The sequence below is a fragment of the Pagrus pagrus genome (genome assembly GCF_965226575.1).
Source record: "Pagrus pagrus genome assembly, chromosome: 19".
In the NCBI taxonomy this organism is placed as follows: Eukaryota; Metazoa; Chordata; class Actinopteri; order Spariformes; family Sparidae; genus Pagrus; species Pagrus pagrus.
Genome location: NC_140203.1, coordinates 3,106,115 through 3,121,646, shown reverse-complemented (window position 1 = coordinate 3,121,646; position 15,532 = coordinate 3,106,115). Strand labels below are relative to the sequence as shown.

The following is a 15,532-nucleotide window of genomic DNA, read 5'->3' as shown; positions in this document are numbered from 1 at the left end:
AAAAAAAATCTCCTGATTTTTAATCATAATTTCAATTTTTTTCTCTCATAATTTTGACTCGTTTCAGGATAATCTTTGTAATTTCCTTAATCTTTCTCACCATGTTTTTCACAACGAGACATCAGAATACAGAAAAAGATGTTTGGGATAATTTACTCTTATTGATTTTGCAGTAAATTTACTGTTTCAGTGATGTGGTGTCATTTTAAAAAATAAAGTTGATTGTTAAACTGTAAAATAAACTGTATAATAAAAAGAATTTGTGAACCATCAGTCGGGTTTGATATTTTACTACCTTACTTTGAGAAATACAAACATGTGCAACCAAAAATTATGTCGATTTTCTATGATATGTGTTTACAGCTGATGGGTGGAAGAATCTCAGGATTATTTTCCGTCATGAATAGTTTTGTCTACTAAATAAATTAAATCAAATTGCTCGTCTTTTCTTCCCCGTTTAATCTAAGAAGCCGACGTTCATGTTAAATACTGTTTGAACACAAGCAGCTGAACAAGAACGTCGCAGTTTCTTACTAGAATTTTTTTTTTTTTTTTACTTAAAATCAGGATCTGATCAGTGTTAGAAAACTAGATTATGAATCTGACCGGACGTTTGATACTTTTTTTCGTACTTAGTTGAGTTTTGACAGGAAGAAAATGGACGTGCAGCTCGTTAAACAGATTTAAAGCTTTACAGGGCTGCGATGTAACGATTGTTTTCATCAATCTGAAGATAATTTTCTCTATTAAGCGTTCAATAAATATAATGTCAGAAAATAGGGAAAAAATGTTGTCTTAAAAAGGTCTTGTTTTGTCTGACAAAACCCAAAAATATTCAGTTTATTATCACATAAAACAAACTGCAGCATCTCTTGATTGTTAATAATCGTTCAAGCTCGACTTAAAACCACTCTGAGGTTTATCTGGAGGCCTTTTTGAGCTTCTGTTACCTTAAGCAATAAAAAACTATCACTATTTGTCAGCGCTTATTTTTTATTTTGGTTACAAGCCTCAGTTTCTAACTTGAATATTTAAAGTAAAACTAAAACATCGGGCGTTGAAAGGTCAAAGCTAAAATGATATTATTTGGTAACACAAACACCTCGACTGTCGTGTGAGGCTGTAACAATCTGGACGTACGTTCAACAGTGCACTAATTTAATGTGCAAATCTGCTTTTGACCAGCTCGTGTGTTTTAGTGTCTCAAACGGACGGATGCTTCAGTACGCACAGACAACACACACACACACACACACGTAGCTTTGGCACCCAGACAGGCAAAGTGATGAATGGCAATGCAGAGTTTAGTACGAAAGGCTAAACCTGGAAGAAAGGCACCGCCAACTTAAAATAAAATGTATTTATATATAATATATATACACACATATATAGTCCAGAGTGTATAAAACAACATAAAATAATAATTTCAATGAAAAGCACGTACAGGAATGGGGATGGAGATGAGGCGTGTGGATCGACATACAGACAAATAAAATCACTCTCACTCCAGTCTCGTCCAGTAACTACGTTCCAGCCATAGATGATTCATCAAGAAAAACAAAACAAAGAAAACAAAACTAAAATCTCTACTTGGTTGGAGCAGGTCTTTCACAGCGGGGCAGACAGAAACCGCACTACCCATGAGCCTCCTCTTCTGTGGAGCTCTCCTGGGTACTACTGCCACCTGTGGAACCCGACCAATGAGAGGAGAGCTGGGGTGAGTGAGGGATGTGGCGACGTCACAGCGAGGAAATCTCACACAGGGACGTTAAAGCGTATTAAAAAGGCGGGAAAAGACACCGACGTGAACGATGGCACAAAAGAGACGAAGAAGAGCCGGAGTTTCAGAAGAAGAGGGCGTGCATAGAGAAACCAGAGCTTCCAGGTTCATTCAAAACCCCATTTACTTTTTTAGTAATTCTACAAACTGAACACCCAGTGGAGGAACAGTCGTCCTCAGCAGAACGCTGTGATCAAGACCATTTCAGTTTTCACATCTGACGGCTGATTGTGCTTCTTTCAGGCTGTTTGTCGTCACTTTTGTGCATCTTTGTCAGTTTCTTTGTGTCTGTATACTTGAGGTGATGTAACTCGTCCTTGAAGGGAACTGAACAGCTGAATGTGATCAGACATGCAGTCGCTGAGAGGTTTGTGAAGCCCGTTAATGTCAGTAACAGAGAAAGAGAATCACGTGAAAGTGTTGAGAATAAAAATGTTACCTTGGTAAGTCATGATTATTATGAGATTCAAATTATTGAACAAAAAGAGTCAACTTCTTATCTCATCATTTTGAGTTTTTATCATCATTTTGACTTTTATCTGAATTTTATCTATGAAATTTTGGACTTTTTCTCAATTTTGAATTTTATATAAATTTTGGTTTGTTGTCATAATTTTAACTTTTTCTCTCAATTTTGTTTTTTTTTCTCTCAATTTCGAATTTTAATCAAAATTTTTACTTTTTATCAAAATTTTGACTTAATCAAATTTTTGAATTTTTCTCTCAATTTTGAATTTTATATAAATTTTGGTTTGTTGTCATAATTTTAACTTTTTCTCCCAATTTTGAATTTTTATCTAAATTTTGAATTTTATATAAATTGGGGCTTTTTATCATAATTTTAATTTTTTCCCTTAATTTTGAATTTTTCTCAATTTTGAATTTTTATCGAAATTTTGACTGAAATTTTTGAATTTTTATCGAAATTTTGAATTTATATACATTTTGGCTTGTTGTCATAATTTTAACTTTTTCTCTCAATTTTGAATTTTTCTCTCAATTTGAAATTTTATATACATTTGGACTTTTTTATCATAATTTGGACTTTTTAACTAAATTTTGGCCTTCCGGATCGTAAAAATTAATTTTATTTCATAATTTCCAATTTGATCTCATAATAAATTTTTTGACCTTTTGAGCTTCTTTGAAATCAAAAATTCTCATTTTTCTCTGACAGGCAGAACCGGGCTTCGATAGAGTTTACAGATGGGCCACATCTGCGAGAGTTTACGTAACCAACAGAACCCAAAGTGAGATGATCTCAGGGAACAGCAGGGAGGAGGAATGACAGAGGATGAAGGAACAGAGGTTACAAAGCCTCACGAACACACACATCTACACTTACACACTGTGATCCCAGAAACACAATGCACCCAGTGGGACAGCTGATTTTACGGGGTAAAGGGTGGAAACGGACCCGTTACAGTTTCAACAGGAGAGCAGGAGCGGGACGTTATCTCACGGGGCAAACTGTCCTCTCCTGTGTGTTTAGGTGTGTGTGTGCTGGATGTGCAGTCTGCTGTCATGCCACAGACGGGCTGCATTTCATTTACCTCATGCAAAATATACTAACAGTAGTTCTCAATGGTATCAAAGAATGAAAAGTCTACAGGGAAGTCTGGACGAGCCAGAGGACAGAGGAGACGTGGAGGCACGCGAGGAGGAAAAAGAAAGAGAAAGAGAAAATGATTTTAGTTCAGCTGAAGGCAAACAGGAAAGCACTCAGTAGAAATACTACAAAGACGTTTTTGAAAACTACTCCAAAGAGGTTCAGTGCGATTTATGATCATTAACACATGTTAGTTCTGATCCGCGGGGCAGCAGGTCAGACGGCGTGCTGAGCAAAGCTACCTTGCGTGGTGTTTCTGTCGTTGAGCAGCTTGGTCTGACTGTTGGGCAGGATCTTAATCTCAGGAGGATCTGGACTCTGACCGACCCGCGACGCCATGAGAGCGTTCAAATACTGGAGACGAGTCACCTGCGATGCAAACGGCGGGAAAAACACAGAAGCTGAAGAAAGTCACAACATCGCTGAAGTGCAGTTATACAAGTATGAGGAGGAAAATAGGCTCTCAAAGGGTTCTGTGTCACTGTCACACCTGATGTTTTAGTTTAATATCACTGCGGAGTTAATATGTGTGTGGCTTCTTACTGCTGCAGATGTTTCAGGTTGATTTTTCCTTCAAATCTCCACTTTTTATCTCAGAGTGATATTTGACACATCCTCATAATTTTCCCTCAATATCACCATTATAATAATATCTTCAAGTTTCATCTCAGAATTTTGACGTTTTATTTATTTTGACTTTCTCAAAATCTTGACTAATTATTATGATTTTGACACTATTTTTTTCCCAAAATTTACAAATTATATCTCACAATTTTGACTTTACCAAATTGTCGATTTAACTTAATTCTGACAACTTTTTTCAGTCACAACTTTTCATCTCAGAATTTTGACTTTTTCCTCAAAATTACAAGTTTTATCCCATAATTTTTACTCTTTTTCTCAAAATCTTGAATACTTATCTCATGATTTTGACACTTTTTCCATGATTGACTTTCTTTTCCAATTTTGACTTTTTCCTCAAAATCTTGACTAATTATCAGTTTTGACTTTTTTTTTTCCAAATCACAACTTTTTATCTCAGAATTTTGACTTTTTATTTATTTAGATTTTTTCTCAAAATCTTGACTAATTATGATTTTGACACTCATTATTTAGATTTTTTTTTTCAAAATCACAAATCATATCTCATAATCTTTACTTTTTATCAAATTGTGAATGTAACGTAGAATTCTGACATTTTCTCATCGTTGAGACTTTTTCCTCAAAGTCTTGACTAATAATCTCATGATTTTGAAACTTTTGTTTCCAGAATCATGACTTTGATCTCTTAATTGTGACTTTTTCCCAAAATTAAAACTTTTTAATAAAATCACAACTTTTTAATCTCTTAAAATAGAATAATAAATAAGTTTTATTTCATAATTTTGAATTTTTCCTCAAAATCTTGACTAATAATCAATTTTGACACTTTGTCATAATTCTGAGGTTTTTTCAAAATCACAATTTTTTAATCTCTTAATTTTGTAAATTGTATTTCATAATTATGACTTTTTATCACAGAATTTGGACTTTGATCAATAAAATAAAAGTGTCCAGTCACGATAAGTTTCAGCTCTAAAGGTCGAGAGTTCATCTGTGATCTCAAGTTCAAGCTCTTTAATTTATCGTTCGTCGCCACGTTCATTGTCCATCAGATTCCTGACACTTTGGTCTGAGACAAAAATTACAGTTTGTCGACCTTTAGTGATGACAGCTGTCAGAGTGAACACACACACACACACACACACACACACACACACACACACACACACACACCCGTATGAGCTGCAGGTCAGTGAGCGCTCGGACGGTGTAGTCGGGACAATAGCTGGACGGGCTCGTAGCTTCTGCTGACTCAAAGGGATCCCTGGGGGAGTGACGCTGGGACGACACTGGAGACTGGTGCACTGTAATCACACACACACACACACACACACACACACACACACACACACACACACACACACACACACACACACACACACACACACACACACAGAGTCAGCACAATATCTGCAGTCCTGCTAACCTCAGCCGTGGTGCTGTCTTCTTTTTATAGCCACTTATATAAACCTCACTTATATAAACACAGAGGAAACCTGCATTACTATTCAGCAGGAATCATTTTAAACAGAATGTTTCATCTTATAACTGTAATAACATGATGACATCTGAGTATTTAAAGAGATAATCAAACCTAAAACTGACTTCACGTGTAATTTATCTGATACGATACAAGACATAAATCATCATCAGTGAGGTGATCCAGAGAAAAGGCCACCAGGATGAGATCAACCATCTTTCTCCAGGAGTGTCGTCTACAGCTTGAAGCAAACATGCTGAACATTTCCTGCTGTCAGCTTCATAATTATGAGGATTCGTACTCTCCTGTTTTATGTAATTGTAAATCAAATATTAAAAAACAAGCAATTTCAACCTGCAATGAAACAGTTTTCTGTCCTTTTATATCCTACATCATTAATTAATATCAAAAATAATCATTAGTTGCAGCCCTCACTGGGAACGTATCGTAAAGTCTGACGTCCAAATAATGAATCTCTGAATAAAATCTGACTGATTCACTGTTGATCAAACTCCAATCACGATCAGTGACATCACTAATAATCTGATGCAGACGGCCGTCTGTGTTTGAAACATCTCGGTGTGAAACCTGTTTACACGTGAGGCAGACGGCGTCCTGCTGTTCCTGATCTCACCTGAAGATGGCAGCGTCAGAGCGGACACGCCGTAGTACGTGAACGCCCCGTTCTCAAACTTCAGCCCCTCTTTACCGATCTCCACCTCCACACGACCCTGAGAGAGAAACAGACGGGAAGGATGGAAATAAAAGGAATAGAAACTAAAAACCTTCTGTACTTCTTGATGATGTTATTTACTCAATATTTCCCACCATGCGACACTTCTCTGGGACAACGATCATGAAAACAAATAATTTCCAGAGATTTCCTGGAGACTCATATTCTGCAACATGGTTTTAAGTGAAAATAAAAAGCAAAAATAAAAAACTGACTTTATAAACGCAGCTGCGTGTGAACGAGCTCATACCTGCAGCAGCAGGATGAAATAGTCCACCGGGTGGTTTCGCGTGTACAGATAGTGACCCGCGCTCAGACGGTTGTTGGAGTCAAAGTGCACTTCCTGGTTGACGCTCGGGTGACGGAGCAGGTGGAACAAGACCTTCTCAGAAACGCGTCCGGGGCTGAAGTGCTCCACCTCTGCAGGGGGTCAAAGGTCAGAGACACAAGGGATCGAGTCAACTCGCCGTCTGGGCGGTGATGTCACACAACAGTGATGTCAAATATGTCCAGACTGTCGACTCGAATAACCTCAGAGAAGTTTCTTGAACTGCAGCCTGAGACATGAAACCATCAGTGCTGAGTTTTAATGACAGTAATTATACACATTTACATGTTTATTTTAGTTTTTCATGTTTACATTTATGTTAATGAGCGCTAATTAATTAGATAAACATAAAATATCAGAAAACTTGAATTGTCTTCATACAGGTAATCATCAGGAGAAGTCTCACGGTGATTTCAACACATCCACCTGTTGTCTCTCTCTGTAACTGAGCTGAATTATAATCTACAACAGAAACATAATCATTACATGTGTGCTGTTAAACTGTCACTCATTTTATCAGTTTGAGTTACAAGATCAACCACAACCTCACTCAGTCCGTCTCAAAGTAAAGATTGACAGATAATCACACACACACACACACACACACACACCTCTGGACAGGAAGCGGTGTGTAGCCAGCAGGAGCTGTGGCGAGGTTCGGATCTTGGGTTCTCCTTCAGGAGGCTTGAAAAGAGAAAACTCCTCGTGGACGCTGCGAGGCTCCAGAGGGATCTCCAGCGGAGTGAGGGGACGCTTCACCTTCCTGTCCACTGCAGGAGGAGACGGGAAAGGTTTTAATAAAACATGTCAGACACTCGGGCTGTAGCAACATTTACAGAAACTCACAGTAGCCATCAGATTCATCCAGGATCTCTGATTTGATGATCTCCTCGATGACGTCCTCTAAGGTGACCAACCCCAGCACCTCGTAGAAAGGATCCCCCTCCCCCTCGTTGTTCACCTTCTGGACGATGGCCATGTGAGAGTTGCCTGATGGAGAGAGGAGAGGTCAGAGGTCAAATCACAGACCAGATTTTGAGTTATTGTGACCAAGATTTCTGTATCTGTATTCCTGTACAACAGATTGTTTTTTAATTATCAATATTAAAAATAAAACTCTTTGTGTCAACTCTTTCAGTAGAAAGGAGGGTGGAGAGGGAGAGATACAGTGTTTGATGAATTGTGCAATTTGCATTAAAAATTGCATTTCTTTTGGGAGTCATAACTGTCAAATCTCATAACTGTAGCTTCAGTGTGACTGGAATACCATTATTTAATATGTCAATAGTGGATAAATGTCCTTAAATCTGCTTAGAAGTCATAGAGAAAAAGTGCTCTTTCAAACTGCAGAACTTGCTTGAGAATTAACCTGTTTTAAAGTTTTCTTCAGTATTAAAGTAATTTGGCGACAGTTGTCTGTACATCCATGAGTACACTGCAGACGGGAACTATTAATAGCTAATTCGGCATACTGTAAATGGTGCTAATTGGCAAAAAAAATTAAAAAGGCTGAAGACACAGCGCTCAAGCTGCATCCCAAAGCGCTGCTCAGTGAATCCAGGGCAAACTTCTACTTCCTGTTTATCTGAAGGTACTTTACAACCCTTGGAGGGTGATGAATTATGGGTAAACTCAGTCAAATCTAAACACACAGACATGATACATCATTTCCTGTGTCCATTGTAAATAAATGTCCATAAATCCACTTGGAAAACAGAAAGAAGATGCTCCTCACAACTGCAGAACTTGCCCTAGAATTAGCACGTTTTTAAGTTTTATTCAGTATCAAAGCAGTGAAGTCATAGTTGTCTGTACATGCATGGGTACACTGCGAACAGGAAGTGCTCATTCAACATAATTTTAATGGTGCTAATTGGCAAAATAGTAAATATAGGCTATATAGGGCTCGAGTTGCACCCCATAGCGTCACTTATTATTATACTTCCTGTTTGTCTAAAGGCACTTTACATGCCCTTAGAGCCTAATTAATGATGGGTGAACTCAGTCAAATCTAAACACACAGACATAATACATCATCCACAGTGGCAATTGTGAGTAAACATCTAATAAATCCACTTAACTTATCCACATAACTGCAGAACTTGCCTTAGAAACATCATGGTTTAGGGTTTCTTCAGTATCAAAATAATTTAGTGATTGTTGTCTGTACATTCATGGGTACACTGCAAATAGATGGTGCTAATAGCTAATTCGGCAAACTTTTAATGGTTTTAATTTAACAAAATGAGATGTTATTTTATGTCTTGTGTGTGCGCACCTTTCTTGAACTCCTCCAACATGGCGTCCAGCTTGGTGTCGTTGAAGACAAAGTGCAGCGGGTGGTTGTAGAACTTGGTGATGGTCGTCATGGGGGTGCAGTCGTCCGGGTCCACCAGAGCCAAGTCCTTCACATAGAGGATCTCCACGATGTTGGACCTGGAGAATGAAACACATGTTGTTGACTGGATGATTGATGAGTAAACTGTTTGTTGGCACCGAGTGTGAAGTTATGTTCTCTAATTAAATTCAAGGCGTGGTGTAAACAATAACAGGTTCTTCTTTGTGGCGAGTCATCGTGAAAAGTTTAAACACACTATTTTAAAGTAAAAATATTATAATAATTAGAGCTGCAACAGCAAATCGATCAGTTGTCAACTATTAAAATAATCTGTAATCTGTTCCCACCTCTCCTCCTCGTAGATCGGCACCCTTGTGTATCCGCTCTGCATGATCTCAGACATGGTGGAGAAGTCCAGGACGGCGGAGCTGGGCAGCATGAAGCAGTCCTTCAGAGGGGTCAGGATGTCCTCCACCGTCTTACTGCGCAGCATCCCTCGGCTGAACTCCTCCTTCACAAACTCACTGCACACAGGAGACAGCGTCCGTGAGACAGAGTGGTTAAAACACAAAACACCATCTGTGACTGTCTTTATTTTACCTGTAGGGATCATTGACGCTGGTGCGGATCATCTCCATCGCCCTCTCTCGTATCCCGCAGGTGCTGATGTCCCTCCTCAGAGCCAGATCCAGGATCAGCCCCAGTGGGCAGGACAGGGGGCAGGTGAGCACCATGCAGACCTGGGCCAGCCAGGTCAGACCCGGCGCCAGCTGAAACCCGTACCCGGAGCAGAGGATGTGAGGAGCCAGCTCCGCCAGGAAGAAGATGAGGAAGCCGCTGGTGAAGACTGCGGAGACGATGGAGCCCAGAGCCCGGTACAGGAGCACCCCGAGGACCGAGTGTCCCACCGCACACAGGAACAGCAGGGAGCACGTCTGGGACGGAGAGAGAGACATCAAGGAAACACAGTCTCCTCGTCACTGCTCACAGATCTGATGTTTTCAGCTCCTCACAGGAAGTTTAAGTCACATTACTGATTACATTTTGTTTTAATCAATACACCAACTTTCCATCAGCTTCAGTGTTTAAAGTTTCCACTGTTTAAACCTGAAGACAAACCTTTTTCATCTTCACTTCAGAGTGTTTGCTGGTTACTGGTGCAGCTCTGTGAACTTGCTGCTCTGGTCTTTTATTTATTTGTCTTCTATCATAATAAAAATAGCAGATGGACAACATGCAAACATGGAAACAGGCTGTCAGAGCAGCGTGGCTTCATGCAGTGTTTCCCGCAGGTTGGGATTTAGTTGTGTTGTGTGACGGACAGGTTCCATAATAAACCAGTGAAACAAAGGTTTGTGAGTGACTCTTTTAAGTGCTGGTCGTGTACAGTTAATAGGGCTGCCACAAACGATTATTTTGATAGTCGACTAATCACCGACTATTTTTTCGATTAGTCGACTAATCGGATCATACGTAAATTGAATGTATAACATACAGTTTATCGCACCAGCATGCAGCTGCTCTTATATAACAATCATTAGCTTTCAGCTTGAAGTGTTTAAGGTATATGCTAACTACTAGTGACATAGGCCTTAATAAACTCTCCCATGACATTCTGCACCTGTACATCAGAAACAATAGGAGTGATAGGTACAGTAGGATATGCAATAATTAACTACTGCATACATCTTGACAGCTCCACTTTACACTGTTGATTTGTATAATCCCAACAGACATGTCCAGTGATTTTCAGCGTTCTGTCTTTACATGTGTCTGTTCTGATGATACAAGTCAGCTCCTGAAATGTGTGTTTCTCTTCTATAAAACACATTCTACATCGCGGAGGCGACGTCTCTCCACTGAGGCTTCCTTCACTTTGAAACGGGGCAGAGCTCCGTGGGAAACACCTGCCTGACACAGCAACGTAGGGAACCGTGCACGTCCGCGGCGCACAGCTCCACGGACGTGCACGGGGGAAAAACGGCGTCGCCGTCGCACCGAATGCACGTGGCTACGCGCCGCTTTGGGTTGTGAGCGCGCATGTCTCGCGTCTACATTGGAAGCTAATAGGAAGGCTACTATCAGTATAATCAGAGGCAACCATGAATGAGTTCGCCTCAGTTTCACGTGATTGTCACTGTCAGCCTGTTAATTTTACTGACCCGAGCTGAGACGCACCCCCCAAACAAAAACTCTTCGGATCTGAACGATTCACACAAGTCACCTAATTGGCCACGAAAAAAGCGAGTTGCGCTTTTCGGCGCGCTGTTTGCATCCCTGAATATAACAAAAGTGCATTTTATGCTCAGTGCTCACAACTTTATTCAACTTTACTACACTCTGACTCTATATAATCCCAAACTGCATAGGGCTCTTGTTCCTAAGGCTAATGAATCAAATCGTCATCGCTAATGTTAACGTTTACAGCTATCAATATGAGTAAGTAGTAAGTTAGCTCTCTGTTTACGCTAATGTTAGCAGCTAACTAGCCAGTTAGCTTAACGAGACGCCGGTCCCTCTTCATCGTCGTTGTCAGCCACAACGTGCTTCCTTTTCAGGAGCTCGTGCATCGCACTTGTGCTGCCGTGAAAGGCGAGTTCTGTGTTGCACATATTGCATTGCACACTTTTCTCTTTTGTTTTCTTAAAATGCTCCCACACTTTTGAGCTCCGTTGCCGCCGGGTAGCCCTGATACCAGAGAGCCCGTCTGGTATAACTTCAGGTGACACCACGGCTGACCCAGATTACCACTACTGCGCATGTGTGTCAAGGACAGAAAGGCAGACGCGGCAGTGGAAGGTGCCGCAGCAGAGAGAGAAAACAAAGTTTAAAAAAAAAAAAACGACGCGTCGACTATTAAATTAGTTGTCGACGATTTTAATAGTCGACGTAATCGTGACTAGTCGACTAATCGTGGCAGCCCTAACAGTTAATGATATTCATCCTAGCGCTGGAGGGTACGAGCAGCGAGGTCAGCAGTCCTTGAATCTGGAATATTTAATCCAGGAATGTCGAGGTCACATCTCAAAAAACCTGACGGACGGTCACTGACGAGCCAGACGAGTCGGTAATCACCTGCTTTTCTGATTTGTCAGGAAAAATGTTTATTCCTTAAACTTCACCAACAAATACACAATTAATGTATTATGATCATATTTTAAATAACCTCTACAGAAAATGAATTTCTGATAATTTTTTTTAAGTTAATAATGTATGAGCTTTTAAATTAAACAAAAACTGTGGGCCGTCGCATGTTTCCATTCATCCTACAATGACTGGAGCCTACGTGTGGGAAACACTGGTCCATGTCAGGACGGTTCAGCTGCCTCGCAACCAACACAAAAAGCAACTGTCAAACAAACAAACAAACAAATAAATAAATAAATGACTTGTTCAATATCAAAAGTTTGACAGTAATCTTCATTTCCTTCCTTTTAAGGCCGATTTACCGGCTTTTTCCAGAGATTTCATCAGCATTCAGTTTGCTGACTTGTCATCAATGACCTCAGTGTACTTAAAGGGGCAATGTGTGTAGTTTTAGGAAAAGAAACTCAGAAAGGTAATATTAACATACTGATAAGATAAAACAAACTCAGACATATTTGTTTTTATCCAGAACTGAATAAACAAGCTGCTCTCAGAGGAAAATAAGGTCCCAGAGCACTGTGTGAAGCTAGAAAGGTGGCGGGGTCCGCCACATATAAACAAAGTAAAACATTCTGAGAGTGTGTTGTCCTTTGAGGTCAGTTTGTTTACTCAGTCAGAGAGTTTGTTCATCAGTAAATGAAGATCTCTAACATTTCTACACACTGCTCCTTTAAAGTGCGTGATGTGTCCCGACACTCACCAGGAAGTTCCCCCTCCTCCTGATCGGCTCCAGGCGCTTGGCGGCCCGCTTCTCCTCCTCGGACCCGCAGCTGTGGAGGACGTACAGCTCCACCGGGTCCAGCCACAGCAGGCTCAGGTTCACTGTCCGCAGCAGCCCGCACACCAGCAGCAGCAGCACCACGAGCACGGCCAGACCCCACGGCGGGATGTGGTCTGCGGGCACAGCCTTGTCGGTGTTGACCCGCAGTCTGTCCGGGCCCACGGACGCCCACCTCCCCCCGCTCAGCACACACAGGTGGTGGTAGGTCTGCTCTCCGCCGGCAGGGATGCTCTGCCGGACCTCCACCATGATCAGCCCGCCGTGGTCCTCGTCCTTGGTGAAGTCCCCCGTCACCTGGAAAACGGACGCGTGACGGCGGGACTCCTCCCCGCACGGGTCGGGCGCATCCCCGACCGCCCCGGCGGCTCCACCAGCTGCGAACGCCACCAACGGCTGGCTTCCATTCAGGTCCAGATCCGTCCCGAAGAGACGGAGCTTGAACGTGGCTCCTTCCGGCGCCGAGATGATCCGATCCTTCATGCACACCAGACCCGCCGGTTCTTCCAGTCGCAGCCCGAGGACCTGCGGAGCTTCCTGGCTGCAGGCGCCGTACCTGATCCCGCAGAACAACAATATCATCAACAGGAACCGTAGACCTGCCAAGCTGGCCACCATATTGGAATTGGTCAGCCTGGCTCCGCGCGGATCATGTGACTGTAGCCCCGCAGCGGGCCCCGCCCACCGGGGGGCGAGCCAGCCAAACAAAACGAGCGCTGCAACTGAACTGCGCGGCGGCCATTTTGGCTCCACGCACACAGGCGGTGCTGTGGGCTTCCGGGACATTTTGGGGCTCGGCTCTTGGATGTTTTCGTCTGTTCTCGCGCCGCCTCCTCGAAAAACCAGCGAATCGGAGTCGGTTTGTGCTCACAGCCAATGAAACGGGAGGAAACAAGATGGAGGCCACGCCCATCTTTGTTCCATTTCATAACAACGAGTCATTCATCACTGCGGGACGCTAACTCACTGAATTAATGCTAATTTAATCACATTGTACAAAACCTGGGCAGCAAACCTGTTAAAGGATGGTTCACTTTTTATTTTTATTTATTTTTTACAAGTCTTAAAGTCTTAAAGCAGCAGTCATGTTCACATCTGACTGCAGAGCTGTTAGCTGTGATTATCGGTTCCTATGCGGACTGTAATGTAGGAGATGAGGAGAAAAATCAGCCTTAAAGGAAAAGTTCACCCAGAAATGAAAGTCCAGTCATCATCTCCTCCTCACCTCCATGCTGATGGAAAGTCAGGTGAAGTTTCGTCGTCCACAAAACATTTCTGGAGCTTCACAAACAAACAGCTAAACAACTGACATAGATGGAGACTTGTTATGAAATGTGAAAACAACTGGAAAAAAAGGCAAATTGATCCAAATCGATTTGAAAAGATGTTTTTTTTTCACAAATCTTCACTGTTAGCTGCTAAGCTAAAAGTGTTAGCGCTCACCTTGTTTAATAGGAGCACAAATTAAGGTCTTTTCAAATCAGTTTGGGATCTCAGGGCTTCTGGAGACTTGGATTACGCAGGACGAGCTGTATGAAGCCATTTTATGTGTTTTTATTCAGATGTCTTTTGACGTTTTAAAACATGTTGCAACATAGCTAAACTATATTTTCCTCCTCCATTTTGGACTTTCAAAGGTCAGAACTGACCAGATAGTTTCCTAATGATCAATGATGGGTGGATGAAAAGTCAGGTGAAGTCTCGTCGTCCACAAAACGTTTCTGGAGCTTCACGGCAAAACAGAGTTGCAGCATTCTCCTGATCAACTGAGGTAGATGGAGACTTGTTTTAAAACATAAAAATCAATGAAAAAGACACATAAAATTTCTCCAAACAGCTCGTCTGTCTGAGATCCCAAATTGATAGAAACTGATCGCAACTGTGTTTTACTGTGAAGCTCCAGAAATGTTTTGTGGACTACGAAACTTCCCCTGACTTTTCATCAGCATGCAGAGGAGATAATGACTGAACTTTCCTTTTTGGGTGAACTGTTCCTTTAAAGATTTTCTCACATTAACTTCACCTTCGCGCAGAAATGAAACAAGTTTAAAGTGAGTTTCACTTTTAGCACAACACAGTTTTGAATGTGTCTAAAGTCATACATAAGTCCATCCTCTGTGTGTGTTTCCTGTTGTGTTTTCATAATGTGTGTGTGTCTGTGCAAGTGAGTGAAGTCACACTTGGTTTTGTAATGACAGACGTATAATAAGCAGCTTTTTTTTGTTCAGTAAACACGTAGTTAGACAACAAAACTTCAGTCCTGCAGCTGAAGACTTTGTGTGCGAATCAAACAGAGGCAGATTTTCTGTAGAGAAATATATCTCAGGTTTATTAACCTCATAGATTTCTTCAAATGCCTTACAGTAGTTATAAAACAGTATGTACACATTGCTTTAAATCCATGTTTGGAAGTGCTCCTCCATCTTTGTTCAACCATCAAAACAAAAGAAAATCACAACCAAGTCAAACAGTCTGAATATTAAAACCTTCCAACCAGGTTCTCTGCAGCTACTGTACATATCCTGGGGAGATTAATACCTATATTTTGTTTATTCCAGGTCCTTGAACTTGATAAATACTGCCTTTTTACTCTCTGTGTGCAAAGAAATCGTAACCTAAATGTTTCTGAAATGGACGATAAAAGATGCAAAAACATGTCGCCGGGCCCTCAAACAGTCCAGTCGTGAATGATACACAGTGTGGAAAACTGACTGGCCTGAGAAACGCCGCACCAGA

The 15,532-nt window shown here is 41.3% G+C and overlaps 1 protein-coding gene across 3 annotated transcripts; it reads right to left on the bottom strand.

The window, feature by feature from the left end:
• Positions 1 to 1,345: 1,345 nt before the first annotated feature.
• Positions 1,346 to 13,638, bottom strand: cnnm3 (cyclin and CBS domain divalent metal cation transport mediator 3). Of its 3 annotated transcripts, XM_084382732.1 has the most exons (12): positions 12,719 to 13,638; positions 9,472 to 9,806; positions 9,219 to 9,395; positions 8,812 to 8,969; positions 7,380 to 7,523; positions 7,145 to 7,303; positions 6,456 to 6,625; positions 6,107 to 6,203; positions 5,166 to 5,296; positions 3,632 to 3,758; positions 3,334 to 3,398; positions 1,346 to 1,684 (listed from the first exon to the last, which is right to left on the bottom strand). In XM_084382732.1, the coding sequence occupies exons 1-11, from the start codon at positions 13,580 to 13,582 to the stop codon at positions 3,349 to 3,351; spliced, it is 2,412 nt and encodes an 803-aa protein (XP_084238858.1). In that variant the 5' UTR covers positions 13,583 to 13,638; the 3' UTR covers positions 1,346 to 1,684; positions 3,334 to 3,348. The 3 variants fall into 3 exon arrangements, with proteins under 3 accessions (XP_084238858.1, XP_084238856.1, XP_084238857.1); XM_084382730.1 differs by lacking the exon at positions 3,334 to 3,398 and having other exon boundaries at positions 12,719 to 13,634; XM_084382731.1 differs by lacking the exon at positions 1,346 to 1,684 and having other exon boundaries at positions 2,696 to 3,398; positions 12,719 to 13,637.
• Between the last annotated feature and the right edge of the window lie 1,894 nt (positions 13,639 to 15,532).

Coding starts and splice junctions, on each gene's coding strand:
- cnnm3 (XM_084382732.1), bottom strand. CDS start 13,582: ATGTCCCGGAAGCCCACAGCACCGCCTGTGTGCGTGGAGCCAAAATGG. Junction 9,807..12,718: donor GGAGGAGGGGGAACTTCCTG/GTGAGTGTCGGG, acceptor TCTCCGTCCCAG/ACGTGCTCCCTGCTGTTCCT. Junction 9,396..9,471: donor AGCGTCAATGATCCCTACAG/GTAAAATAAAGA, acceptor TCCTGTGTGCAG/TGAGTTTGTGAAGGAGGAGT.